This window comes from Amblyraja radiata, chromosome 2 (genome assembly GCF_010909765.2).
Source record: "Amblyraja radiata isolate CabotCenter1 chromosome 2, sAmbRad1.1.pri, whole genome shotgun sequence".
Lineage (NCBI taxonomy): Eukaryota > Metazoa > Chordata > Chondrichthyes > Rajiformes > Rajidae > Amblyraja > Amblyraja radiata.
In genome coordinates, this window is record NC_045957.1 from 7688499 (window position 1) to 7716336 (window position 27838).

Below are 27838 nucleotides of genomic sequence, written 5' to 3' on the forward strand. Positions count from 1 at the left end.
CCAAGCCAAGCTGTGATGCATCCTGATAAAATGCTGTCTATGGTGCATCTGTAGAAGTTGGTGAGAGTTGTAGGGCACATGCCGAACTTCCTAAGCCTTCTAAGGAAGTCGAGGCGTTGGTGTGCTTCCTTGGTCTTTGCTTCAATATGGGTGGTCCAGGAGAAGTTGTTGGTGATATTGACTCCTAGGAATGTGGAGTTTCAGCCATCTCTACATTGGCACTGTCAAGGCAAACTGGGGTATGTGTACCCCTTCACCTCCTGATGTCGATCACTATCTCCTTTGTCTTGCTGAGAGAAAGGTTGTTGTCTTGTTTGGCCAGTCACTGCTTGCCCGCTGGTAAACAAATCTCCCCCTCAGCTCTGCACCGAGCTCCTACCTCAGTCCTGCAGGTCCCTCAGTGTCAGGGAGTCTCAGCAGAGGAACTACTCACATCTGCTCGGGTTGATGAGCATTTCCCCACCAGGGATTGTGTCTGACCCTGTGACCAACCCTTCTCTGCTCTGCATTTAAGATGGACACCGTTTTATTTATTTGTTTGTTTCGTGCATGAGCCTCCCTTTGGTCTGAACGTGGGCACCGACCTCCTGGTCTGGGTCTGAACCGGGTCAGAGTCTAACTCCGGGCACCAACCTCCTCTAGTCCGGGTCAGGCTCTGACCCTCTGCACTGGCCTCATTTGATCCGGATCTGAGCTTGCACACTGACATCCTCTGGTGCGGATCTGACCCTGGGCACTGACCTCCTCTGGTCTTGGTTTATTGTCACGTGTACTGAGGTACAGCGTGTTGTTGCGTGCTATCCCGTCAGCAGAAAAACTAGACATGATTACAAACGGGACCCGCAAAGTGTACAGATACAGGATAAAGGGAACAATGATCAGTGCAAGATAAAGTCCAGTAAAGTCCGATTAAAGACAGTTCAAACGTCTCCCATGGCGTAGTTAAGAGCTAAGGACCACTCTCTAGTTGGTGATCAGATGTTCAGTTGCCTGATAACAGCGGGGAAGAAACTGTCCCTGAATCTGGAGGCATGTATTTTCACATTCCTGTACCTCTTGTCTGATTGGAGAGGGGACATGGAGTAACCGGGGTGAGACTCGTCCTTGTGTCTGACCCTGAGCAATGGCCACCTCCAGTCTGGGTCTGAACCAGGTCAAGGGCCGACCCCATCTTGGTGAACTCTCCCTCCATACCATTCTCCTGAAGTAGATGTATGTCCAAAATATTCTTCAACCTTCTCTTTTTGATATTGGCAGCTTGATCTCTTGTTCTTTGAAGATTTTAAGAGCACCCCGCAAATGATGTTCAAGCGCTTTGATCCGGAGCCATTTGCAGCGGCCAGTCTCTCTCAAGTCCACAAGGCAGAGCTGCAGGACGGGACACCCGTGGCCGTTAAAGTAAGTCCCTCCACTGCACCCGCGGCCCAGATCCGAGCTCTGGCTCCACGTACCACCCCAATGTTAACACCAAAAAGCAACACACTGCCGACTTCAAATTACCACCTTGACTTGTCCCCGGCTGAATCAATCAGAGAAATATTTACTTGGTTTCCCAGTCGATGTTAAGAATTTGGTCATTAAGGCGCAGGGTGGCATAGCTGGTAGGATGGCTGCCTCGCAGTGCCAGTGACCCGGGTTCAATCCTGACCGGGTGCTGTCTGTCTGTGTCTGTGTGTGTGTGTGGAGTTTGCACGTTCTCCCTGTGACCACATGGGTTTCCTCCGGTTTCCCCCCACATCCTAAAAGACGTGCGGGTTTGTAGGTTAATTGGCCCTCTGTAAATTGCCCCCTAGTGTGTAGGGAGTGGATGAAAAAGTGGGATAGCATCGAACTAGTGTGAACCCGTGATCGATGGTCGGCGTAGACTCGGTGGGCCGAAGGGCCTCTTTCCACGCTGTATCTTTACACTAAAGGTTTCCCACGTGTGGATCTTGCAGCCAGTGCCTCGGCGTGTAGGGAGAGAGTGCGAAAGTGGGCTATCATAGAACTAATGGATGATCAATGGTCAGGGTAGACTTGGTGGGCCAAAGGGAATGTTTCCATGCTGTATCTTTCAAGCAATCAATCAAGAATTAAGTCATGCATTTTAGGACATAAAGTGTTGACCGTGGGGCACGTTCATAGCTCCCTGACAATGGTGACATGGATGGATGGGTAGTGATGGAGACATCCTTGCCCTTATAAGTCACGGCATTGAGTATAAGAAATTGGCATGGTATGCTGCAGCTGTACCAAACATTGGCCAGGCTGCACCTGGAATATTATGTGCGGGCAGGAATCACAGATGCTAGTTTAAACCGAAGATAGACACAAAATGCTGGAGTAACTCAGTGGGATAGGCACATCTCTGGAGAGAAGGAATTTGTAACGTTTTGGGTCGAGAACCTTCTTCAGAGTCCGAAGAAGGGTACTGACCCGAAACGTCACCCATTCCTTCTCTCCAGAGATTCCGCCTGTCCTGCAGAGTTCCCCATCATTTTGTGTCTTTCTTAGAATATTATGTGCAGTTCTGGTCACCACGCTACATGAACAGTGGATGCAGAAGAAATACACCAGGATGTTGCCTGGAATGAAAGGCAGTTGTTTTTTTGTTCTAAAGATACAGCGTGGAAACTAGGTCCTTCGGCCCACCGAGTCCGTGCCGACCAGTGATCCCCGTACACTAACACTATCCTACACGCACTGGGGTCACTTTAAAATGTTACCAAGCCAATTAGCCTGCAAACCTGTACGTCTTTGGAGCGTGGGATGAAACCGGAGCAACGGGGAAAACCCACGCAGGTCACGAGGAGAACGGACAAACTCTGTACCGCCAGCACCCGTAGTCAGGATCGAACCTGGTTCTCCGGCACTGTGAGGCAGCAAGTCTACTGCTGTGCTGCCCGCAGTAGTTATAAGGAGAGATTGGTTTGGTTATTTACTCTCACTGAAGTGTAGGAAGCTGAGGAGTGATCTCGTAATGGTTGATGAAATATTGCGGGGCATAGTCGGGTCTTTCCCTAAGGTGGAGAAATCTAGGACTAGAGGGCACAGCCTTGAGGTGAGAAAAATTTAAAAGGAGTTCTGAGGGGTAACATTTTCACACAGGGTGGGGGGTATATGGAACGAGCTGCCAGAGGAAGTGAGAGAAGTAGGTAGAATTGCAACGTTTAAAAGGCATTTAGACAGGTACTTGGATATGAAGGGGGTAGAGGGATGTAGGCCAAATGGGGGCAAATAGGGCTGGAGCGATGGGTGTAATGGTGGGTATGGTTGAGGGGCTGAAGGGGTCATTTATGTGCTGTATAACTCTAGGTAATCTGCAGCACGATGGCACAACTGGTAGATGCTGCCTCACAGATTCAGAGACTCATCTTCACTCACAACCTCGAGTGAGTCTGTCTGTGTGTGCGTGCGTGCGTGTGTGTGTGTGTGTGTGTGTGGAGTTTGGATGTTCTCCCTGTGACTGCATGGGCTTCTTTCAGATGCTCCAGCTTTGTCTCGTGTTCTAAAGACATGCGGGACAGTAGGTGGGCATAGATAGACATTCAGAACATTTTTCCCCAGGGTGAAAATCCTTCCCCTGTCACCAAAAAACCTGATCCCTCTAGTTCTTGATGACCAGACCCTGGGAAAAAGACTGTGTATTCACACTATCTATTCCCCTCATTAACTTGTATAACCTGTATAAGATCGCCCTTCGGTCCAAGGAATAGAGTCCTAGCCTTCCCAGCCTCTCCCTATAGCTCAGGCCCTCGTGTCCAAGCAACATCCTCGTAAATCTTCTCTGCACTCTTTCCAGCTTGACGACATCCTTCTATGGGCCAGGTGTGGACAGGTAGGACCAGCGTAGACTGGGCTTCTTGGTTGGCATGGACAGGTTGGGCTGAAGGGCCTGTTTCCTTCTGTATGACTCCGAGTCCAAATACAGTGTCAGAGCTGTGGCAGATTTGGTCTAACCAGGGTCTAACCATAAAGCTACCACAAAATCCTCCCTTTTATTTTCTAATTCGTCAGTTACAAAGTGGGATTGGTTTAAGGTTAGTGTAAAGGAGTGCCCGATGGTCAGTACACGATGGGCTAAAGGGCTCTTTTCCACGTTGTGTGTCTGCCGAGTCTGCTTACGTGGAGCCAGTGACTTTAGTGTGATGCTCGAGACAGGTCGGCTGGGCTTTAAATCTGAAGTGTTGGCTCAATTCTTCATGGTGCTGCACTTAAGAGAGTCTTTGCATGTTCAGCAGGCAGCACCAATGTGCCTTGAAGTGACTGCCTGGCAGCTTGGCCAAGGAATAAGTTTGCCCACACTGCCACTGTTTTGTTTTTAACTGATGCTGTAGATTTTTGACACCCATTTGAGAGCATAAAGTGAAAAATCGGACTTCCTACATTACTGCACTGGAGTGGAAAAATACCATGACATCCTGAGGCTCATCTTTTGCCTGGAACTTGGGTAATTGTTAAATAGATCGACGTAGACAAAAATGCTGGAGAAACTCAGCGGGTGCGGCAGCATCTACGGAGCGAAGGAAATAGGCAACGTTTCGTCCCGAAACGTTGCCTATTTCCTTCGCTCCGTAGATGCTGCCGCACCCGCTGAGTTTCTCTAGCATTTTTGTCTACCTTCGATTTTCCAGCATCTGCAGTTCCTTCTTGAACAAATATATCGGCGTTCTTAGAGTTCAATTTGCCTAAGGCAGTGTGAGCTTGCTAGTTAAAGAAGAAAAGCAATCAATTTGGTATTAGTATCAGTTTATTATTGTCACAAGAATTGTCACAAGGTACAGGGAAAAGATTTGCATGGTATTCAATTAGATCGTAATGTACATTCAACGTGGAGCAGCGGTAGAGTTGCTACCTTACAGTGCTTGCAGCACCGGAGACCCGGGTTTGATCCCGACAATGGGTGCTGTGCAATGGGTACGGAGTATGTACGTTCTCCCTATGGCTTGGGTTTGGGTGGCTTGGGTTTTCTCCGAGATCTTCAGTTTCCTCCCACGCTCTAAAGACGTACAGGTATGTAGGTAAATTGGCTGGGTAAATGTAAAAATTGTCCCTCGTGTGTGTAGGATAGTGTTAATATACTGGGATCGCTGGTCGGCCCGGCCCCAGTGGGCTGAAGGGCCCGTTTCCGCGCTGTACCTCTAAAACTAAAACTAAAAACTACAACATATACAAGTACAACAGAGAGTGCAAAGGGGAAAAATACCGGAGTGCAGAATATGGTGTTACAACGTTTTAGAGTTAGTCGCAAGTACAGGATCCTACAATGAGGTTGGATGAAAGATCAGGACAAAATCCAAGTTCATGGCAGGATCGTCAGTCGTCTGATAAGAGTTGGGAACAAACTGTTCCTAAATCTGGCGGTACGTGCTTTCAAGGTTTTAGTATATTCTGTCTGATGGGAAAGGGAAGAAGAGGTAATGACCAGGACGTGAGTGAAACTTGATTACACTGGCAGATGTTAGTTAAAAGTATTCTGATTAAGAAGTACCACTCCAGCTGGATGGATAACCTAGGGCACAAGTTAGTTTAGTTTAGCGATACAGCATGGAAAAGGACCCTTCGGCCCACTGGGTCCGCGCTGACCAAAGTATACTAATTCTATGCTACACGCTAGGGAAAATTTACAGAATTAACCTATAACCCTGCGTGCCTTTGTATGTGGGAGGAAACCCACGCGGTCACAGGGGAAACATGCAAACTCTGTACTGACAGCACGGTACAGAGGGCAGCACGGTTGTACAGTGGTAGAGTTACTACCTTAAAGCCCCAGAGACGTGGGTTCGATCCTGACAACGGGTGCTGTCTGTACAGAGTTTTACGTTTTCCTGTGACCGCGTGGTTGTTTTTCCACGTGCTCTGGATTCCTCGCACACTCCAAATACGTACAGGTTTGTAGGTTAATTAGCTTCTGTAAAATTGTAAATTGTCCTTAGTGTGTAGGATAGTGCTAGTGAAGGGCCTGTCCCACTTGGGCCACCTAATCCGTGAGTTCTGGTAAGTTTGCCCTCGACTCGTACTCGCAGCATGGTCGACACGGGGTTGTAGGTCTTTGTAGCGCTCCTTCATGCTCGAGAGTGGTCCCCGCGTACTCAAGGCCTCAGCTAGGTCGCGGCGGTTTTTTCAATATGTTAAAAAATGCCCGCAAGTAAAAAAAGGTCGCCATGGAAAACATCGCTACTTTTTTTACTCGTAGGTTTAGTCTTGGTAGGTCGTAGTAGGTCAGCATGTTATTGGAAGGTAGTCGTAGATAGTCTTCATCATAGTCGAAGAGGGGTCGAAGGAGATCAAAGGAGGTTGTCTTCACTCTCCACTGTTCGGTGTCCAATGTTCCCGAAGTTAGTCGTAGCTAGTCTTCAACATAGTTGAAGGAGGTCTTCAACATGTCATTTTTTTTCAAACTCTTCTAAACTTGCCAATTAGGTCGCCCAAGTGGGACAGCCCCTTGAGGATTTGCAGTCGGTGCAGACTCAATGGGCCAATGGGCCTGTTTCCATGCTGTGTGTCAAGCCTAAAGCACCTGTGGGCAGGATGGAACCTGTGTCTCTGCCGCTGTAAGGCAGCAAGTCTAGCGCTGCACCACCGTGCCGCCCCACAGTGCAGGTTCTTGCTTCAGACTTGTTTAAATAACCTTCTTTCTCCACCTGCTTTCAGATTCAATTTATCGATCTCCGGGACCGGTTTGATGGAGATATCCTGACCCTTGAGTTCCTCTTGACCATAGTTCAGTTCATGCATCCGAAGTTTGCATTCAGCTGGGTTTTGCAGGTGAGAGTCGCCTTTGTTGCAGAATATTAAGTTGATGCTGATAGGAGACAATGAACTGCAGATGCTGGTTTACATCGAAGATAGGCTCAAAATGCTGGAGTAACTGGTTCTTGAACAGATTGTCATGTTTGTTTAATGTTTTCAAGAGAAAAGTTAGATTTCACTCATAGGGCTAAAGGAATCAAGTGATATGGGGGAAAAAGCAGGAACAGGGTACTGATTTTGGATGATCAGCCATGATCATATTGAATGGTGGTGCTGGCTCGAAGGGCTGAATGGCCTACTCCTGCACCTATTTTCTATGTTTCTATAGCACGGAAACATGTTCCCGGTGTTGGGGGAGTCCAGAACCAGGGGCCACAGTTTAAGAATAAGGAGTAAGCCATTTAGAACGGAGACAAGGAAACACTTTTTCTCAGAGAGAGTGGTGAGTCTGTGGAATTCTCTGCCTCAGAGGGCGGTGGAGGCTGGTTCTCTGGATGCTTTCAAGAGAGAGCTAGATAGGGCTCTTAAAAATAGCGGAGTCAGGGGATATGGGGAGAAGGCAGGAACGGGGTACTGATTGGGGATGATCAGCCATGATCACATTGAATGGCGGTGCTGGCTCGAAGGGCTGAATGGCCTACTCCTGCACCTATTGTCTATTGATACTGGTTTATTATTGTCACATATACCAAGATACTGTGAAAATCTTTTGTTTGCCAGCTATTTAGTCAGATCAAATCATACTGTACATAAATATACACAAGCATAATACCAAGTATAGAATCAAGGTTCGATCCTGACTACGGGTGCTCTCTGTACGGAGTTTGTACGTTCTTCCCGTGATCTCGTGGGTTTTCTCCGGGTGCTCCGGTTTCCTCCTACACTCCAAAGACGTGCAGATTTGTAGGTTAATTGGCTTTGGTAAAAAATAATAAATTGTCCCTCGTGTGTGGGATAGTGGGGATCACTGGTCGGCACGGACTCAGTGGGCCCAAGGGTCTGTACCGGGCTGTATCTTGAAACTAGTATAGTGTTACAACTGTGTTTCATATTCTGTGTCCACAGGACCTGAAGGGAACTCTGGCCCAGGAACTGGACTTTGAGAATGAAGCCCGCAATGCCGAGCGCTGTGCGCAAGATCTCAGTCACTTCAAATTTCTCGTCATTCCCAAGGTGTACTGGAAGCAGACCAGCAAGGTGAGGCTGCAGGAGCTGTGTCCTGATGCCCCTTCATCAGGGCGGCACAGCACCAGAGACCCGGATTCCATCCTGACCTCGGTTGCTGTCTGTGCAGAGTTCACGAGTTCGGCCCATCAAGTCCACTCCGCCTTTCAATCCTGGCTGATCTATTGTTCCCTCTCAACCCCATTCTCCTGCCTTCTCCCCATAACCCCTGACATCCATACCAATCAAAAACCTATCAATCTCCACCTTAAAAAAATATCCGTTGACTTGGCCTCCACAGCCTTCTGTGGCAATGAATTCCACAGATTCATCACCTTCTGACTAAAGAAAGTCCTCATCTTCTCATTTCTGAAGTTCCATTCTTTTATTCTGAGGCTATGGCTCTGGTCCTGGGATCTCCCACCAGTGGAAACATCCTCTCTATCCAGGCCTTTCACTATTCCAGTTTGTAGCTTCTCTCTCTGACCGTGTGGGTTTCCTATGGGTTCCTCCCATATCCCAAAGACATACGGTTATGTAGGTTAATTGTCTTCTGTAAATTGTCCCTAGTGTGTAAGGAGTGGATGAGAATTGTTCCTGGTCCGTAGGGAGTGGATGAGAAAGTGGGATAACATAGAACTAGTGATCGATGGTCACCGTGAACTCAGTGGACTGAAGGGTCTGTTTCCATGCTGTATCTCTCAACTAAATAAAATGAAATCTGGGCTGTAAATGAATATTCATGTTCTAAGATTATCCTGATACTGCATTCTTTTATTTTTCCACCAAACGCACTTGCTGTCTTCACGTACGTGTGGGGTAAGTTTAACTTGGCATTGTGGTTGGCACGGACGTCATGGGCCGAAGGGCCTGTTGCTGTGCTGTTTTCTGTTCTACAGATGATCCCTTGAGCAGTGAATGTCTCTAATCTTATTAATAGTAACCCATCACACTGGCACAGTGCTGCCTCCTCTGTCAATATTGGAAGGTGTGTTGGCTGCAATGCAGCACCAGATCTCACTTCCGGGTTTCCTGAGACGACCAAGATCCTGAGTTACTTTTCTGCAAAATGAGCTAGGAAATGTCAAAGACTAGAGGGCATAGTTTAATTTGGTGATACATCGAGGAAACAGGCCCTTCGATCACCCCCGTACACTAGCAACACCCTACACACTAGGGACAAATTTTTTTTTTCTCACTGAAGCCAAATTAACCTACAAATTAACCTGTATGTCTTTGGGGTGTGGGAGAAAACAGGAGCACCCGGAGAAACCCCATGCGCTCAGCAGGAGCACATACAAGCTCCGTACAGACAGCACCCGCAGTCAGGTTCAAATCCAGGTCTCTGGCGCTGTGCGGCAGCAACTCTGCGGCTGTGCCCTGCAATGCCGCCCAAAGCTTTAAAGTGAGGGGGGGACAAAGTTATAAGAGAATGTGAGGGGCAGGTTTTTTTATTTTACAGAGTGTGGTGGATACAGAGAGTGAGGCTACAAGATAAGTACATGAATATACAGGGAATGGAGGGATATGGATCAGATGCAGGCAGAAGAGAATCATTTAACTTGGCATCAGGTTCGGCACAGACAGGTCCTGTTCCTGTGCTGAACTGTTCTATGTGCTCAGGACTGGGAAAATGAAGAACTATACTGGTTTTAAGGAAGTGAGAAAGGGAGAAGAGGAGGGGGGATTAGCAATGATTGGGATATCCCAGTACTGGAGACATTAATCCCCTTGGCCCTGCGTTCTGCCTTCCTCGCCCCTTACACTCTGAGAGTTCCCGCTCTGTGAATCATCAGCATCAGTCACTGAAATAGGTTCTTAGGTCCAACTTGCCCATGCCGACCAAGATGCCCCATCCAAGCTAGCCCCAAATACCCATTGTAGACCCAAATCGCCCTAAACCTTCCCCATCCATGTACCTGTCCAAGTGTCTGTTAAATGTTGTCATTATACACAAGCTACTTGCAGCATCTGGGCACAGTTGTGGCCCTCGGGATGTACAGAGAGTATTAGGTTTCCCTCTGCCTGATCTGTGCGCGCGTTCCCTTTCAGCGGATCCTGACCGCCGATTACTGTGAGGGCTGCAAGGTCACCGACATCGAGGACATCAAGCGTCGGGGCGTGACGGTGAAAGATGTAAGTACACACAAGGTGCCGTGCGGGCAGTTTCATTCCCATCTGTCTGGCGACCGTGTCAGGGGTATCAGTCACCTCTGCACATGACCCCAGGTAGGGTGTTAGACGGTGGGTGGAAGGGAGGGGAGGGTTACAGGTCAGTGCCCAATACATTCTGAGGGGGTTTGTCAGATCAGGACGGGTCGTGACTCTGCAAGGTTATATTTTTAGTTTGTTGTCACGTGTACCGTGATACAGTGAAAATCATTTGTTGCCTGCTAACCAGTCAGTGGAAAGATAAAACATGATTACATTCACAGTGTACACTCATGTTTGAATTTTGTTTAAAGCTTATATTGGTATTGGTTTATTATTGACCGGTGCACTGAGATAGAGTGGAAAACCTTTGTTTCATGTGCTATCCAGTCATATCAGAATATAGGTGGGTATAATCCGGTCATATAGAAGTACACTTGGTTGTGCAAAATGAGGAAGAAAACTGTGCAGAATATAGTGTTACAACTGCAGAGAAAGTGCAGATTTTTTTTTAAAGTTGCACGGGCCACAACGTGGTAGATGGGAAGATCAGAAATTCATCCTTTCCTTGTACAGGAAAGGAGTACAGTAGTCGGAAGCCGTTTTTGAATGTGGTGATACATGCTTTGCGTCTTCCCAGAGGGTGAGAGGAGAGAGAAATGACCAAGATGTGATGGTTCTTCATTATGTTGGTTGCTTTCATGAGACCATATGAAGTGTGGATGGAGTCGATGGTGGGGAGGCTGGTCTGTGTGATAGATTGGGCTACGTCCACAACTCTCCGAAATTTCATTTGATCTTGGGCAGAGCTGTTGCCAATCCAACCTGTTATGTATCCCAATAGGATGCTTTTTTTATGGTGCATCTTTAGAAATTGGTAAGAGCCATTGAAGGCATGCTGAATTTCCTTTGTCTTTTGAGGATATAGCAGCGTTGGTGTGTCTTATTGGCCATAGTGTCAATGTGATTGTTCCAGGACAAATTGGTGGTGATATTCACAGCAGTACCTGATGCTTACGACCACTTCAGCTCCTTAAGTCAATAACTAGCTCCATCGATTTGCTGGCATTGCGGGAGAGGTTGTTGCTTTATGGGCCTGTCCCACTTGGGCGACCTAATCCGCGAGTTCTGGCGAGTTTGCCCTCGACTCATACTCGCAGCATGGTCGACACAAGGTCGTAGGAGGTCTTCGTAACTCTCCTTCATGCTCAAGAGTGGTCTCTGCATACTCGAGGCCTCAGCTAGGTCGCGGCGTTTTTTTTCAATATGTAAAAAAATCCCCGCTAGTAAAAAAAGGTCTCCATGGAAAAAATCGATACTTTTTTACTCGTAGGTTTAGTCGTAGTAGGTCGGCATGTTAGTCTTGGGTAATCGAGGGTAGTCGAATGTAGTCGTAGATAGTCTTCGTCATAGTCGAAGGGAGGTCGAAGGAGGTCGTCTTCACTCTCCACTATTCGGTGTCCAATTTTCCCGAATTTAGTCATAGCTCATCGTAGCTAGTCTTCAACATAGTTGAAGGAGGTCTTCAACATGTCATTTTTTCAAATTCTTCTAAACTCGCCAATTAGGTCGCCCAAGTGGGACAGCCCCTTTACTTTAAAGATACTTTCCTTTCGAGATACAGCACGGAAACAGGCCCTTCGGCCCAGAGTCCGTGCCGAACAGCGATCACCCCGCAAGCTAACACTACCCTACACAGCAGGGACAATTTTACCAAATCCAATTAACCTACAAAACTTCACGTCTTTGGAGTGTGGGTGTAAACCGGAGCGTCCAGAGAAACCCATGCGGTCACAGGGAGAATGTACAAACTCTACCTACAGCATTGGCACCATGTTGCCGAGCTCTCCATCTCTGGCTTCTTGACTGTCCAGTCCCTGCAGCCATCACACTGAGCCTTGTGCGTATTTAACACATCTGGTTGTGGAAGACAATACTAGAACACCTTTGGTCTGGTAAGTGCATTACAACACAGCAGGGAGGCCTTCAGGCCTGCAGTCGTTCAGTATTGGCATCCAATTATCAGCTTGAATGTGTTACATTCATGCCCAATGCCAGGATACTTCTTGCAATGCCCAAAAAGACATTGATGTTCAAGGGTGAAGGATCTTGACTGATGATGGAAGCGAGGTCACTGATGAAGCAGATGAAGATGTTTGGGGCCTAGTACACAGGCCCTGACAATTGCCTCACAATTCATTCCTCTAAATTCCAGACTATGGGTCCAGACAGCTCATTCTTTGTCATAGGACTAATCCATATCTCAGGGCCATCTCTGCACTCCCTCGAGCGCACGACACCACGCGCGGCGGCATGGCGGCGCAGCGGTAGAGCTGCTGCCTCACAGCGCCCGTGGCCCGGGTTTGACCCTGACAACGGGTGCTCTCCATACGGAGTTTGTACATTCTCCCTGTGACTGTGTTGGTTTTCTCTGGGTGCTCCGGTTTCCTCCTGCACTCCAAAGACATACAGGTTTGCTGGTTAATTGTGTTTGGTAAAGATTATAAATTGTCCCTGGTGTGCAGGTTAGTGTTAGTGTGTGGGGTGATCGTTGGTCAGCACGGACTTGATGGGCCAAAGGGCCAGTTTATGCGCTGTATCTCTAAACTAAACTAAACTTAACTAAAAGACTACTCTTTCCTAGGTAGGGAGTCAAGACCTGCGCAGTGCAATCTAAGTATGGGGCTCTGCCACTCTTTTGCTAAAGACACCACAAGAGGCTGGTAGTGGTTTATTATTATCGCACGCATGGAGATATTGTGCAAATAATCATACTATACATGAGTACAATCAAGCCATACGCAAGTGTAACAGATAATGCAAAGAGAAAAATACCATTGTGCAGAACAGATCGTTATAGGATTATAGTTATAAAGAAAGTGCATATTTTAAAGTGCAATAAGATAGGTTGGAAGATTGGAACTACACCCTAGCTTATGGAGGGACAGTTCTGTAGTCTGATAACAGTGGGAAGAAGCTGTAGAAGCAAAGAACTGAAGATGCTGGTTAATACACAAAAGGTAACTCAGCAGGTCAGGCAGCAACTCGGACAAAACGTGGATAGGTGTCGTTAGATGTCGAGACTCTTCTTCAGAAGAAGAATCTCTTAAGGGAAGCTGTTCCTGAATCTGGTATCTTTGCCAAACGCAGCAACTGGGGCAAGTGTCTCCGCACTGACTCAAGGGCCGCTGGGGAGAGGACATTTATGGCATGCCATTGATGGAGAAAGACTGAACACCTTGCAGCGCTTGCTACGCCAGAGACCCAGGTTCGATCCCGACTACGGGTGCTGTCTGTACGGAATTTGTACGTTCTCCCCGTGACCTGCGTGGGTTTTCTCCGAGATCTTCGGTTTCCTCCCACACTCCAAAGACGTACAGGTTTGTAGGCTAATTGGCTTGGTATGTTTAAATTGTCCCTAGCGTGCGTAGGATAGTGTTAGTGTGCGGACTCGGTGGGCCAAAGGGCCTGTTTCTGTGCTGTACCTTTAAACTAAACTTTAATTGGTACCTTGGTTGCTTTTGGTGTTAGATGGTGATAATGGCTGTGGGGGAAGGTTTGGGTCCCTCTATGGCTCCTGGTGTGACTCCAGTACCTGTGTGATTGCCATCAGTGCCCTGTTCTGGTGTGGGGTGGTGCATCTGGAAGTATGGGACCACTGGCTGACCATCTCTCTCCTTGCCTCCACCCTGTCCTCAGGTAGCGGATAAGCTGGTGAGGACTTTCGCAGAGCAAATATTTTTCACCGGCTTCATCCACGCAGACCCCCACCCTGGCAACGGTAAGACCCAGTGCGGGTTACTCCCTCAGTGAGGTATCGGAAAGAGTTGCAACTCTGGTACAGTTTACCGCCTCGTTATGCCAGTTTGAGTAATAGAAATCCGCCCTGACCAATTCATAAATTAAATTTGCTCTTACAGAATATTTGTGGAGAAAAACACACTATATATAGAGAAGTGAAGTATTTTACCAAGGACAATGAGTGCGGGCTGCCAGGAAGGTTACTAAAGGGCTCTGCTTTGGAAACTGACAAGGCAATCTCTTCTATTATATACTTGTACAGTGATCCTTTATCAGACAACGTAACATCGATTTCTAGTTTATTTAGCCCTCTGCCAAATCTCCATGTACACACCTGGCCTCATCCCACCTCCCCACGGACTGAACGTGGCCAGAGTTCTTTCCTTTCACCCTACCAGCACGGTGGCGCAGCGGTAGAGTTGCTGCCTTGCAGCGCCGGAGACCCGGTTTCGATCCCGACTACGGCTGCTGTCTGTACGGAGCTTGTATGTTCTCCCCGTGACCACATGGGTTTTCTCCCGAGATTTTCGGTTTCCTCCCACATTCCAAAGACGTACAGGTTTGTAGGTTAATTGGCTTGGGTTTGTATACTTGTTATAAGTGTAAATTGTCCCTAGTGTGTGTAGGCGTGTGTTAATGTGCGGGGATCGCTGGTCGGCGTGGACTCGGTGGGCCGAAGGGCCTGTTTCCGTGCTGTATCTCTAAACTAAACATCATTCTTTGACATTTCCGCCATTTTCACCCAATCTCAACACCAGTCTCATCTTCCCACTTTGCTTCCAGCAGGGATCACTCTCTCCATGGCTCCATGCTTTGCTTGTCCCTCCCCACTCATCTCTTCCCCTCCGCAGGCACTTTCCCCTGCAGTCGCAGAAGGGGTTACACCTTTTCCTGCACCTCCTCTGTCTGTGAACTCTACTGCATGCTGCAGAAGTGCCAAGGAATCTCTTAACACACTGCTCAGGCAGACATGCAGGGGCTGAATATAGACACAAAATGCTGGAGTAACTCAGTGGGTCAGGCAGCATCTCTGGAGTAAAGGGATGGGTGACATTTGGGTCATTTCAGACTCCACCCTGGGACTGACCCAGGGAAGGAGTTTCTTGTTTCAATCCATTCTTCAGACAGCTTTATCTAATACCCTCACCTCCTCAGCTTTTATTTTGTTATTTCCCTTATTGTTTGCAGTGTTGGTGAGAAAAGGGCCGGATGGAAAGGCAGAACTGGTGCTCCTGGACCATGGACTGTATGAAATCCTGAGTGTAAAGTAAGTGTTCTTCTTTCGCGAACACAGTGAAATCCTAATAATGTGTCCATCCTCTCATCACAGCCCTGTGGGACATACAACAGTCCAGGCAGCACGAAAGGATGCAAAGTGTTGGAGTAATTCAGCGGGTCAGGCAGCATCTCTGGAGATCATGGAAAGGTGACGCTTCGGGTCGGGACCTTTCTTCAGACGAAGAAATTTTAATGAGAGTCTGAAGAAGTGTCCCGACCAAGATGTTACCTATCCATGTTCTCCAGAGATGTCACCGACCTGCGGTTACTCCAGTACTCCGTCTTCTTTTGTATACCAGCATCTGCAGTTCCTTTTTTCTTTATAACAGTACAGCACGGACAGACTCTTCGGCCCACGATGTCTGCACTGGATATGATGCCAAGACCAATTCATATCTGCCATATCCCTCCGTTTCCTGAATATCCATTTGCCTATTTAAAAATGGCTTAAATGCCACTATGGTATCTGCCACCACCATCAGCCCTAACAGTGGGATCCAGGCACCCACCACCTTTGTAGGGGTATAGGTTTATTACTGTCACGTGTACCGAAGTGCAGTGAAAGGTTTTTTTGCATGCCATCGAAACATCAGATAATACTGTGCATAAATACAATCAAGCCAAGCTCTTGTATAATAGATAGAACAAAGGGGAAGATACAGAGTGCAGAATATAGTTCTCGGCATTGTAGCGCACCAGTTCCACAGACAAATGGGGTAGAGGTGAATCGGACAGTACCCTAGCTTATGGAAGGACCGCCCAGAAGCCTGATAACGGAGGGGAAGAAGCTGTTCCTGAGTCTGGTGGTGTGCGCTTTCAAGCTTCTGTACCGTCTGCCTGACGGGAGGAGGAATGACCGAGATGGGAGAGGCCTTTGATTATGTTGCCTGCTTTCTCGAGGCAGCATGAACAGCAGAGCCCAACACCAGTGTTTAATGCAGCAGGGTGGAAATGTCAGGCCAAAGGACACAGCTTTCAGGTGAATGGGGCAACGTTTAAAAAAGTACGAGACAAGTGTTTTACACAGTGCCTGGAATGAGCTGCCAGGGGTGGTGGTGGAGGCAGACATGTTAGTGGCATTTAAGAGGCTGCTTTTAGATAGCTACATGGATATGCAGGGAATGAAAGGATATGAATCACACGCAGATAGAAGACATCAGTTTAACTTCTAATCATGATTGGCTCAGGTGGTGACCCGTCTCCTCGAAACAGTGTTCCATGTGGTGCCGCGGTGAGGCTGGAATATCCTGCAGCGCCCGCCCTTGGGAGTCAGAGCTGATCTAAGAGTTTCCCAGTGAATGGCAGGTCCTTGGCGAGTGTTATGGAGCAGATGGATCTAGGAGTACAGGTCCAGTTTCCCCAAAGTGGCGTCACAGGTAGGATAGGTTGGTCATCTGGTCAGAGCGACTTCAGGTACATTGACCTTCATCGGTCAGGGTACTCAGTATAAAAGTTGGGATGTGGTGTTACAGTTGTACAAGACGTTGGTGAGGCCGCATTTGGAGTATTGTGTTCAGTTTTGGTCACCTTGCTGTGGGAAGGATGTTATTTAACTGGAAAGGATGAGAGAGGATTTACGAGGATGTTGCTAAGACTCGAGGGCCCTGAATTATAGGGAGAGGTTGGCCTTGGAGCGCAGGAGGCTGAGGGATGGTGAGCTTATAGATGGCTTGTAAAATCATGAGGGGAATTGACAGGGTGAATGCACTGAGTCTTTTTCCCCAAGGGTAGGGGGATCGAGAACCAGAGGGCATAGGTTTAGACAATAGACAATAGGTGCAGGAGCAGGCCATTCGGCACTTCGAGCCATTTAATGTGATCATGGCTGATCTTCCCCAATCAGTACCCCGTTCCTACCTCCTCCCCATATCCCCTGACTCCGCTATCTTTAAGAGCCCTATCTAGCTCTCTCTTGAAAGCATCCAGAGAACCTGCCTCCACCGCCCTCTGAGGCAGAGAATTCCACAGACTCACCACTCTCTGTGAGAAAAAGTGTTTCCTCGTCTCAGTTCTAAATGGCTTACCCCTTATTCTTAAACTGTGGCCCCTGGTTCTGGACTCCCCCAACATCGGGAACATGTTTCCTGCCTCTAGTGTGTCCAAACCCTTAACAATCTTATATGTTTAAGGTGAGAAGTAAGATTTCCAATCCAGGCAATTGGGGGGCAACTTTACCGCGCAGAGGGTGGTGGGTACATGGAACAAGTTGCCAGAGAAGGTAGCTGAGGCAAGCACAATAACATTTAAAAGACGTTTAAGAAGGAACTGCAGATGCTGGAAAATCGAAGGCACACAAAAAAGCTGGAGAAACTCAGCGGGTGCAGCAGCATCTATGGAGCGAAGGAAATAGGCAACGTTTCGGGCCGGCCCGAAACGTTGCCTATTTCCTTCGCTCCATAGATGCTGCTGCACCCGCTGAGTTTCTCCAGCTTTTTTGTGTGCCTAACATTTAAAAGACACTTGGAGAGGTACATGAATCAAAGAGCAGGGGTTGGGGCATCTTGGTTGACATGGGCTAAGTTGGGCCGAAGGGCCTATTTTTGTGACGTATGATTCTATGCTCTGTGTCCCACCCTGTGCTGGTGAGCTGGGGGAGGGAGAGACCATGGTTTATCGCGACCCTTGACGGTACCCGCAGGCCACTCATTGCTGCGTTTGCTCCTAGGGATCGAGTGAGCCTGTGCAAACTCTGGCGTTCCATCATCCTCCTCAATAAAGTGGCAATGCAGAAATACGCCAACGAGCTGGGAGTTAAAGGTGAGGCCCAGGACCGCATCTTTGCTCTTTGTGAACTGCTTCTCTGACCTGGCGGTGGGTGTTATAGAGTCTCACAGCACGGAAACAGGTCCTTCGGCCCAACTCGTCCATGCTGTCCGAGATGTCACATCTAAGCTCCAATGTTTGGCCCATTTCCTTCTAAATCTTTCCAATGTCACAGAGCGAGGAAACAGGCCCTTTGTGTAGGAAGGAACAGCAGATGATGGTTTACACCCAAGGTAGACACATAATTCTAGAGTAACTCAGCGGGACAGGCATCATCCCTGGATAGAAGGAATGGGCAATGCTTTGGGTCAGTCTAAAGACCAGAGGAAGACTTAGACTGAGACTCAGTCTGAAGAAGGGTCTTGACACAAAATGTCACCCATTTCTATCCAAACCGGCCCTTTGGCCCAACTTGACCGAGGTATCTTCCTGAGCTAGACCCCCATTTGGCTTGTATCCATTTTTTAACAGAAGAAGGTGTATATATAGGAAATGAGCTGGAGGTGGAAGTTGAGAGAGGTGCAATGAACATGTTTAACAGGCAATAGGAATGGGAAAAGTTTAGAGGCATCTAGGCAAAAATGGGACTCGCGTCGATGGGTCATATTGGTTGGGCTGAAGGGCCTGTTTCTTCTCTCTATGATTCCCTACTCCTGACAGCCTTGCCAGGTCACCCCTCAGCCTCCGAGACTCCTGGGGAAAAGACCCAGCCGATCCAACCTCTAGTCACGGCTCCTGGAAGGGGTGGAAAATAGATCAAAAATCCATGGCAGGGCCAGATGTCAGTCTGAAGAGCCTATTTCCTTGCTGTATGATTCACTGGATGTCTCTGAACCTTTCCTAGTACCTGTCCAAATGTCTTTTAAATGTTATAATACCTCCCTCCTCTGGCAGCTCATTTCACGTACCCACCACACTCTGTGTGAAAAGAGTTACCTCTCAGGTTCCTATTACATCTTTCTCCTGTCTGCTTAAACCTATTGACTCCCCTACCCTTCCAGATATCAGTCCAAATGTCTTTTAAAAGTCTTAATAACATTTGCTTCTTGCAGCCTGTTCCAGATACGACTGAACATCTGAGTGAATGTGCTGTGGGTCTTTGTTGATATTGGCTGCCTGTTTGGGACTGATCATCCCTCTGATGGTGGGGAGGGCAGTGTCGTCAAGTGTTTCATTGTCACATGTACTGAGACGGAACAACATTTTTGCTTACAGCAGCATGTCCTGTAAACACATTCGATAACATAATAAAAACACAGATTTGTAATTTAAGAAAATGAATAATAGTCCACTTGTCCACCGCGCTGTCAATGGTCAGGAAGGGATGGGGTCTTAAAAGGGTCCTGACCTGAAATATCGCCTATCCCTGTTCTCCAGGGATGCTGCCTGTCGTGCTGTGCTACTCCTGAACTTTGTGTCTTCATGTGTAAACTAACAGTTGCTGGTGACCAGCGGGGGCTGGATATCGAGCGGTGGACGGGGACTTAGCTGTAACCTCCTCCGTCCCTCTCCCACAGACTACTTCCTGTTCTGTGAGATCCTGATGCAGAGGCCCATCAACCTGAAGGAGACGGCGTTCCACTTGGCCAACATCCTGACGCATGAGGAACGGGCCTACATGCAGGACATGGCCAACATCCACTTTGACCGCATCATCCAGGTGCTGAAGGACCTGCCGCGGCCTATGCTGCTGGTCTTCCGCAACATCAACACTGTGCGCAGCATCAACACCAGCCTGGGCTCTCCTGTCGACCGCTACGTCCTGATGGCCAGGAGGTAGGAAGGGGCCGTCGTGGGCCGTCGCTCTGTTAACGCCCGCCCACTCCAACGCGAGGGGTCTCCACTTACCCCGCTGGCTGCCCCTCCCTGTGGACCGCTTCCTGGGTTATCCGCGGACGGTGGTCTGTCGCACCTAGACCTGGGGCTGATGTACTGCCTGGCTCCAAGTGTGACCAATCTATTTTATCACCACTCCCCTAGCTTGCTGAGCTAAACTTTCACCAGACCGACCTCTGGTACTGCTGTTGTTTTCCAATTTATTTTTTATTCCCTTCGGCAGCTGTTCTCTGCTAATCTGACCTTGAAGTTAGTAGTTTAGTTGGACACTGGAGCTGTGCTATTTTGAACCAAATCCGTCCTGATTTAAAGGTTTGAATTATCACACTGCTCTTAAGATCAGAGGCTGTGTCCTGGTGGAGATTGGCATGGGCAGACACTGTGTGATGCAAATGCTACTGCCTGCTGTGCAGTCGATAGTAATGGTCGGTTACACACGGTGGGTAGGTTATCCATATTTATCCTGTTCAGTGTTATTGTTATTGGCTGAGTTTACCTGATGCTCGCTCTGGGGGGGTTGTTCGTTTCTATGCTATGCTCCTGCTCGGTTAGTTCAGGCGATAACCAGAACCTGTCAGAGCTGACAGCTCCCACCCTCTCTTTCCTTGCAGTGCGGTCCAAGGCGGGAGCCTGTTCACCAGCAAGCACCAGCGAGGGTTTTGGGCTCTGGGGCCTCTCACCTGGATGAAGATTAAGTGGTCACGGATCCAATTTGAGATCAGCCTCAGGTATGCAGAGATGCCACGTGAACAAACTGCACTGTGGCGCAGCGGTTGATTCATTGCCTTACAGGGCCGCGGCGCTGGGTTCGATCCTATCTACAGATGTTGTCTGTACGGAGTTTGTATGTTCTCCCCATGACCATATGGGATTTCTCTGCCTTCCTCCTTCACCCTGAAGACATACAGGTTTGTAGATGAATTGACTTTGATGGAATTGTAAAATTGCCCCTAGTGTTGATTGACTGCTGGTCCACCCAGTTTGGTGGGCCGAAGAGCCTGCTTCCACACCCTATCTCTAAAGCAAAGGCAGCAACACAGGTTCTTTTCACAGCTGTATTAGCAGGTTGAACGTTATAGAGAGAGGTTGGATAGGCCAGGACATTCTCTGAAACTAGGAGGCTGAGGTGTACAAGAAGATGAAGGACATGGAACGGACATAGTCCTATCTCCCAGGGTTTCTAAAACTAGCGGGTATAGTAAGAGGGGAGCGATTTGAAAGTGTCACAGGGCAGCTTTTTTTTACTAATCTATCTCTGGAACAAGTTGCAGGAGGAAGCTAGAAAAGTAGATAAATTTGGATTTTCACGATAAATAAATAGGACGGGTTTAAAGATCCATGGGCCAAGTGGGACTAGCCCTGAATGCCCAGTTGGTCGCCATGGATGTGGTGGGCAGAAGGGCCTGTTTCCTTGCTGGTTCAGCAATTACAAGGTAAGGGGACCTGAGTTATGGGGAGAAGTTGGCAGGCTAGGACTTTACTTCTTGGAGAGCAGGAGGCTGAGGAGTAATCTTATACAATCATGTGAGGAATAGAGGGGATGAAAGTAGTCTTTTTCCCCACGATAGGAGAATCAAGAACTAGAAGATTTGGATGTAGGTTTATGGTGAGGGGAAAGATTTAATACAAAGCTGCGGGGCAACTTTTTCAGAGGGTGGTGGGTATATGGCATGAGCTGCCAGAGGATGATGCAATTTAAAAAGATATTTGGATGAGAAGACACAAGGAACTGCAGATGCTGCTTTACAAAAAACAAACAAGCAGGTATGTGGATAGGAAAGTTTAGAGATATGGGACAAATGGGAGCAGCTTGGAGGACTTGGGTGGTGTGATAGTGTTAGAAGGGTTCTCCGGAGGGCTGGAGTTGAATGCCGTGTTTAGTGACTGCTTTGTTTCTGTTGCAGGTGCGAGAGCCTAATGATGAGAGCCGTGGCTGTCGTCTTCCGTCTGTTTGTCTACTTCGGTCTGGTGCCACCTGACGAGGACCTGTATAACTACCTGGTGCAGTAGTGGCCTGGGCTCCCTCCCATCAACCTCGGCTGTGGGAGAATGCACTGAGGAAACCTATTCCTTTCTTACCTCATGAAGTGGAATGGAGTGTGAAACACGACGCACCTCCTATCCCAGACAGCAAACACACTAAGGGCTGTGAACACCCTCACGGCTGGTGAGCACAATGCTGCTGTGTATTATGCACGGGTGCTGGCGCTCCCCATTAAACCAGGCGTTTCCTTCTCCCCACATGGACATGTTCAGCTCCCTGGACCCTGCAGGTTGAGCACTTGTACTGCGCCTGATAACATTACACACTGGATGTCGTGAAATGCAAAAACAAGGAGCATCGAGCTCCATCTGAGGATTGAACATTTTGCTGTCAAAGCTCACTTTTACCCTCCCCTCCCCCCCCCCCAGTTCTCCACTCCCAAAGGAGACCTCTTATCCATAAAAGTGGCAAAGAACAGAGCGTGGCCCAGTGGACCTCAACCCCTGAAAGTATTAACTCTCATCATGCTACGGAATTGTATTTTGTGTAACTGTTTTATTGCTGGTATTTTAAGTAAAGTTGTTTACCTGAAACTCACTCTTGTGTATAGTTTCACTGTGTAGTCTCAAGCTGAGCTGGAGGTAATCGAATGGCCCTGAAGCATATTCCACAGCTTATCAGTAACCCATCCATCACTCTGGCTCCTTGCTTCCCTGAGAAAGCCAAACTCCATGCATCTCATCTTGAATGTGTGGGCTGAAGGGCCTATTACCATGTTCATATAATGAACCATCGCTCATTGTTGTGTGAACATAATTCTAACCTTCACCTCAAGGGCTGACTTATCTAAACAGATAACTAGGTTGAATATAGGAGGGAAGTCCTTATGTTTATGGCTACTTATCTGTGGTTGAGGAAGAATGATGAAAATGGGCCAGATTAAAAAACAACATTTTTTTTCCATTTTGCAATACAAAATATTTTAAATGTGAAAAACATACAAATGCATTCAATCTAACCCATATTAACAAATCACGTCCTAAAATCTGCCCCAGACCATCTGTGGCTCAGTGTTCAGTCACAACAGACAGAACCTTCAGTCTCCAGCGTTACCTCTCAAGTCCACTTGCTGAACATTAGAGAGCACAGGCACTGTTGCAAGGTTTAAAACGACCCGCAAAGTCCCTCGATCTTCTGTCTGGCCCGCATCAGAAGTGGCCAGTGACCCGATCAATCTCCAGCACATCTTCCAAGATCTGAAAGACACAGGTGGTTGGAAGAATGTAAGACCTTGACTGCAGCTGGGAGTCCAGGGGTAGCAAAGGTTCTCAATTCCCAGTCGGACTAGTTAATTGTAGGTCACCGGGCAAGCTCAGAGCGATGGGGGGTGGAGAGCCTGGATTGACCCACTGGGAGAGGGTCCACTACAAGAAGGTGGATCTGATTCAGTAACCGCCAGACACAACGTGTGTAGGGAGGAGCTGCGGATGCTGATTTAAACTGAAGACAGACACTAAAGGCTGGAGTAACTCAGCGGCTCAGGCAGCATCTCTGGAGAAAAGGAATAGGTGGCGCTTCGGGTCGAGAAGTGTCTAGACCCAAAACATTTCCTTTTCTCCAGAGAGGCTGCCTGACCCGCTGAGTTACTCCAGCTTTTAGTGTCCGTCTCTGCTAGACACAACTGTGTACTTGTCACCATTACCTCCCTGCTCCTCCGTCGCTGATGGCCACACTCTCACTCTCCCCCCCACCCCCATGTCTGTGGGGCACTTTACCCAGAACCGAACGTGATTGTGCCCATTAACCCCATGGCCGGCGGCTCCTCACCATATCCGGCGTTGTGCCGATCTTCTTGGCCAGCTCGCTGCGCTCCATGGTGCTGAGGTACAGGAACTTGTTGAGCAGCTCACCGTCCAGGATGTTCCGTACGGCGTTCTGCAAGGCCCGTCGGTCACAGTGCAACATCCTACAGCACAGGAGGGAGGAGGCAGAGGATGCCATTAGAACCGTCAAACAACGGAGGGTGTGTGCTCGTGTCTTTCTCTCCAGCCCGAGCCACCATCCTGCCTGGCACTTCAAGTGGCCCACGGCCCCATACTCCCTCACTGTACCTCTGCCTCCATCATCAACCCTGGCAGCACGTTCCATGCACCCACCACCTCTCCTTCACCGCACATCTCCTTAAAGCATTTCCTGGGAAAAAGGTTCGGTCTAGTCCATCCATGCCTCTCACCATTTAGAAACAGAAAATAGGTGCAGGAGTAGGCCATTCGGCCCTTCGAGCCTGCACCGCCATTCAATATGATCATGGCTGATCATCCAACTCAGTATCCTGTACCTGCCTTCTCTCCATACCCCCTGATCCCTTTAGCCACAAGGGCCACATCTAACTCCCTCTTAAATATAGCCAATGAACTGGCCTCAACTACCTTCTGTGGCAGAGAGTTCCAGAGATTCACCACTCTGTGAAAAATGTTTTTCTCATCTCGGTCCTAAAGGATTTCCCCTTTATCCTTAAACTGTGACCCCTTGTCCTGGTCTCTGATCAGATCTCTCCGACACTCCAGCGAAAACAATCCCAGTCTGTCCAATCTCTCCCTGTAGCCGATACTCTGTAATCCAGGCAGCATGCCAGTTAAACCTCTTCTGCTCCCTCTCCAAAACCTCCACATCCTTTCTGTAATGGGGTGACGCAATACTCCACAACTGTGGCCTAACCACAGTTGTATAAAGCTGTAACACGACTTCCTGACTCTTATACGCAATGCTCCTGCTGGCAAACTTTGCCTGTGTGAAAATGTCCAAGCAGACAATTTCCCCCAAAGACAATTAGGGACGGCTAATAAATGCCACCAAGAATTTCTTAATTTTTTTTTTTTAATTAACCATTCGTTATACACAGTAAAGGGTCGGGTTAATCAAGTTGTGTAAATTCAGTGTGTGCTTGTTTGAGTATTACAAGTAGCTTGGAGTCAGCAGGTCTGTTTCTCCTGCTATCATTCTGTTTACAACAAACTGCAGACATCCACTCTGAATGAACTATACGCGCTGTGATATCACTATCTGCGTGTAGTGTATAACAACTGTCGGGATAATTACACCAGGACCCTGGATTCAGGGCAAGTCCTTTGTCACTGTCCTTCCTGCAGCATAAATACATTCACAAGTGATTAGAAGACCCCGATAATGTCATAAAACCAACTGCAGCTGAAAGAAGCAAGGACTAAACTAGTCCGTTAATCTAATGATTCTACAATAAACAAGGCAATCTCACTTAAACCACTTGTCTGTGTAAGAAAAGGCCAATCCCCATTACTGCTTGCAGATTAGTGTGGTTCAGTCTAACCAGTACCTCAGCTGGTAACAAGAGGGCAGTTCAACTTGTGATGTGCTCATGATAGGACGTGTTGATGAAGTCAATTTGAAAAGGCAAGTTGTCAGAGAACTGCTCACTATGGGCTGAGAGAGACCACTAATTGATTGAAAGATACAGCATGGAAACAGGCCTTTCCGCCCAGCGATCCAATGTCAACCATCAATTTCCCGTAGACACTAGTTCTCCGTTGTCTCACTTGAACATCCACTACATATAGAAGGCAATTAACCTGCAAACCTGCACGTCTTTGGGAGATACACAGAACCGTAGATGGCGGTTCACAGACAAAGACTGGATTAGCTCAGCTGGCCAGGCAGTGTCTTTGAGATGCGGGAGGAAACTGGAGCCCCTGGAGGTACCCCACGCAGTCACAGGGAGAATGTGCAAACTTCACACAGCACCCGAGGTCAGGATGGAACCTGGGTCTCCGTCACTGTGATATAGTGGCTCTGCCAGCTCATAAGTTCCGAAGACATAGGAGCAGAATTAGGCCATTCGGCCCATTGAGTCTGCTCCACCATTCGATCATGGCTGATCTAACTTTCCCTTCTCAACCCCATTCTCTTGCCTTCTCCCAGTAATTTTTGACACCCTTACTAATCACAAACCTATCAATTTCCGCTTTAAATTTACCTTATGACTTGGTCTCTACCGCCGACTTTAGAGATGCACTGTGGAAACAAGCCCTTCGTCTCACCGATTCCCCGCCAACCAGTGATCACCTCCATGCACTAGCACTATTCTACACACTACACAATTTATAATTTTTTTCCAGAGCCAATTAACCTACAAATTATGTAATTGAAGTGTGGAAGAAAACCACACGATTAAGGGGAGAACGTATAACTCTGTACAGGCAGCACCCGCAGTCAGGATCAAACCCGGGTCTCTGGCGCTGTAAGGCAGCAACTCTACTGCTGCACCACCTCCGGCTAAATAAATTCCTCTTGATCCATTCTACAGGTATGACCTTTTATTCTGAGGCAGTGCCCTCTGGTCCTAGACTCTCCCACTAGCAGAAACATCCTCTCCACCCCCACTCTATGGAGGTGTCTCAGTGTTGCCCGCTGGAAACATTGGAAGTGTTCTTCCTACCTGAAGGCCTTAGGATTGAGGCCAGCGTGGTGAGGGATCATGGTGATCAGAGCGTTCTGCAACATCAGAAGACGTCGATAGGTTTTCTCTTGCATCGGTAACAGGAGCCCGACCCCGCCGTCCAGAGTGGCTGGGAAACAAGAGCAAGCGGCGGCGTCAGGAGAGGCAGCGGAGGGGAGGCCGGGATCCAGCCCCACCACCCGTCCATGACAGCAACAGGGCAAGTCCATACTTACCGAACCAGGTGATGTGCTTGTTCTCCCACGCCAGGTTCTTCTTATTGGAGCCGTCCATGATGCCGCGGCACGGAGTTCGCCAGAAGGCGTTGACGTGAGCGCCCACGTTGAAGTCAGCTCTCCGCAGCAGGCGAGTCCCTCCGTAACTCTCCCTCGCTGCAAGAGAACAAGCACAGCTTCTCCAGGCATCTGTTCCAGTCACTCCCTGAATAAAACTGCCTGCCTGCCTGCCTGCACAGCGGCGGCGACAACTGGTGTAAAACTGCAGCTACACAGTCTCAGTGGGGCCACGTGTAATCAGTGAAACATCACTGCACCCTCTACAGTAGGGAAGGTTTGCCACACACAAGAGCATCTAGCACAGGAACACAATTCCCATGCTGAACATGATGCCCAGTTGATGTGATCCATATCCCTCCATAGCCACAAGTCCCACTATCGTCTCTGCAGCCACCGCCTCTGGCAGCACGACCCTCTAGACAAAAATAAAATCACCTCACATCTTTAAATGTTGCCCATCTGACCTTAGCCCTCTAGTCTTTGACATTTCCACCCTGGTGAAATAAAATTCTGACTAGTCTACCCTATCTACTCCTCTCAATTTTATGTACTTCTATTAGATGGCCCCCCCAACATCCGACAATGATCCAAATTTGTCCAATTTATCTTTATAGCTAACACCCACTAATCCAGACAGCATCTGGTAAACATTTTCTGCACCCTCTCCAAAGCCCCCATGGGCAATAAAGCACCCGTGAATGTGAAAGGTTCAGTTGCAAGTCTTTCCTTCAGGGTGGAGACCACAGGTTAGTTCCTCAGACTGGGCCACACTGGTCACCCTTGCAGCACCAACTGGGGATTGAGGGATTGTGCAAGAGGATCCTTACCTTCAGGCTGATACATGTACACCAGGAGATTCTTCTCACGGTCGGACACTGCAATCAAAATGAAAGAAAAACAGCAATCAGTTGAGCTGGCAATTTAGAATATAAACACGGGGAATTGAAAAAGAACCCAGAGAATTGAGTGTAGATGGACAAAAAGGTGGGCATGGACATTGTGGGCCAAGGGACACGTTTCCGTACTGTACGACTATAAGTCTACAGCTATTTTTTTTGTACACAGTGAATGGTGGGTGTCTGCAACGCATTGCCAGGGATTGTGGAAGCAGGTAGGACAGTGGCATTTAATAGGGTTTTGGATCCGCACATGGATCCGCAAGGAAATGGAGGGGTATGGATCATTGGAACTTGGCAACATGTTCGGCATGGACATTGTGGGCCGTAGGGCCTGTTGCTGTGCTGCACTGGTCTATGAAACTGCTCGTGCTCTGCTGTTTCCTAAATCCCACAACATTCCCAATAACGCCCTGAGATCTACAAAAAATTCCAGAGATTTGTAGACGTAGCCCAGTCCATTTCA

General features: G+C 48.2%; 2 protein-coding genes across 2 annotated transcripts in view; one reads left to right on the forward strand and one right to left on the reverse strand.

Annotated features, from left to right (window-relative positions):
* Positions 1-22306, forward strand: part of adck5 (aarF domain containing kinase 5) — a 74413-nt gene extending 52107 nt beyond the window's left edge. The window contains exons 6-15 of the mRNA XM_033041654.1: positions 1258-1398; positions 6634-6747; positions 7798-7929; positions 9949-10032; positions 13747-13828; positions 15037-15115; positions 17792-17883; positions 19407-19665; positions 20337-20453; positions 21630-22306. Coding sequence (XP_032897545.1) covers positions 1258-1398; positions 6634-6747; positions 7798-7929; positions 9949-10032; positions 13747-13828; positions 15037-15115; positions 17792-17883; positions 19407-19665; positions 20337-20453; positions 21630-21735 — 1206 coding nt within the window. The 3' untranslated portion in view covers positions 21736-22306. The remainder of the gene's footprint in view (positions 1-1257; positions 1399-6633; positions 6748-7797; positions 7930-9948; positions 10033-13746; positions 13829-15036; positions 15116-17791; positions 17884-19406; positions 19666-20336; positions 20454-21629) is intronic.
* A 337-nt stretch (positions 22307-22643) lies between these two features.
* Positions 22644-27377, reverse strand: cpsf1 (cleavage and polyadenylation specific factor 1). Its single transcript, XM_033041642.1, has 5 exons — positions 27304-27377; positions 26417-26572; positions 26181-26310; positions 23537-23675; positions 22644-22965 (listed from the first exon to the last, which is right to left on the reverse strand). Exons 1-5 carry the CDS (start codon positions 27317-27319, stop codon positions 22918-22920), a joined length of 489 nt encoding a protein of 162 aa, XP_032897533.1. The 5' UTR covers positions 27320-27377; the 3' UTR covers positions 22644-22917.
* Between the last annotated feature and the right edge of the window lie 461 nt (positions 27378-27838).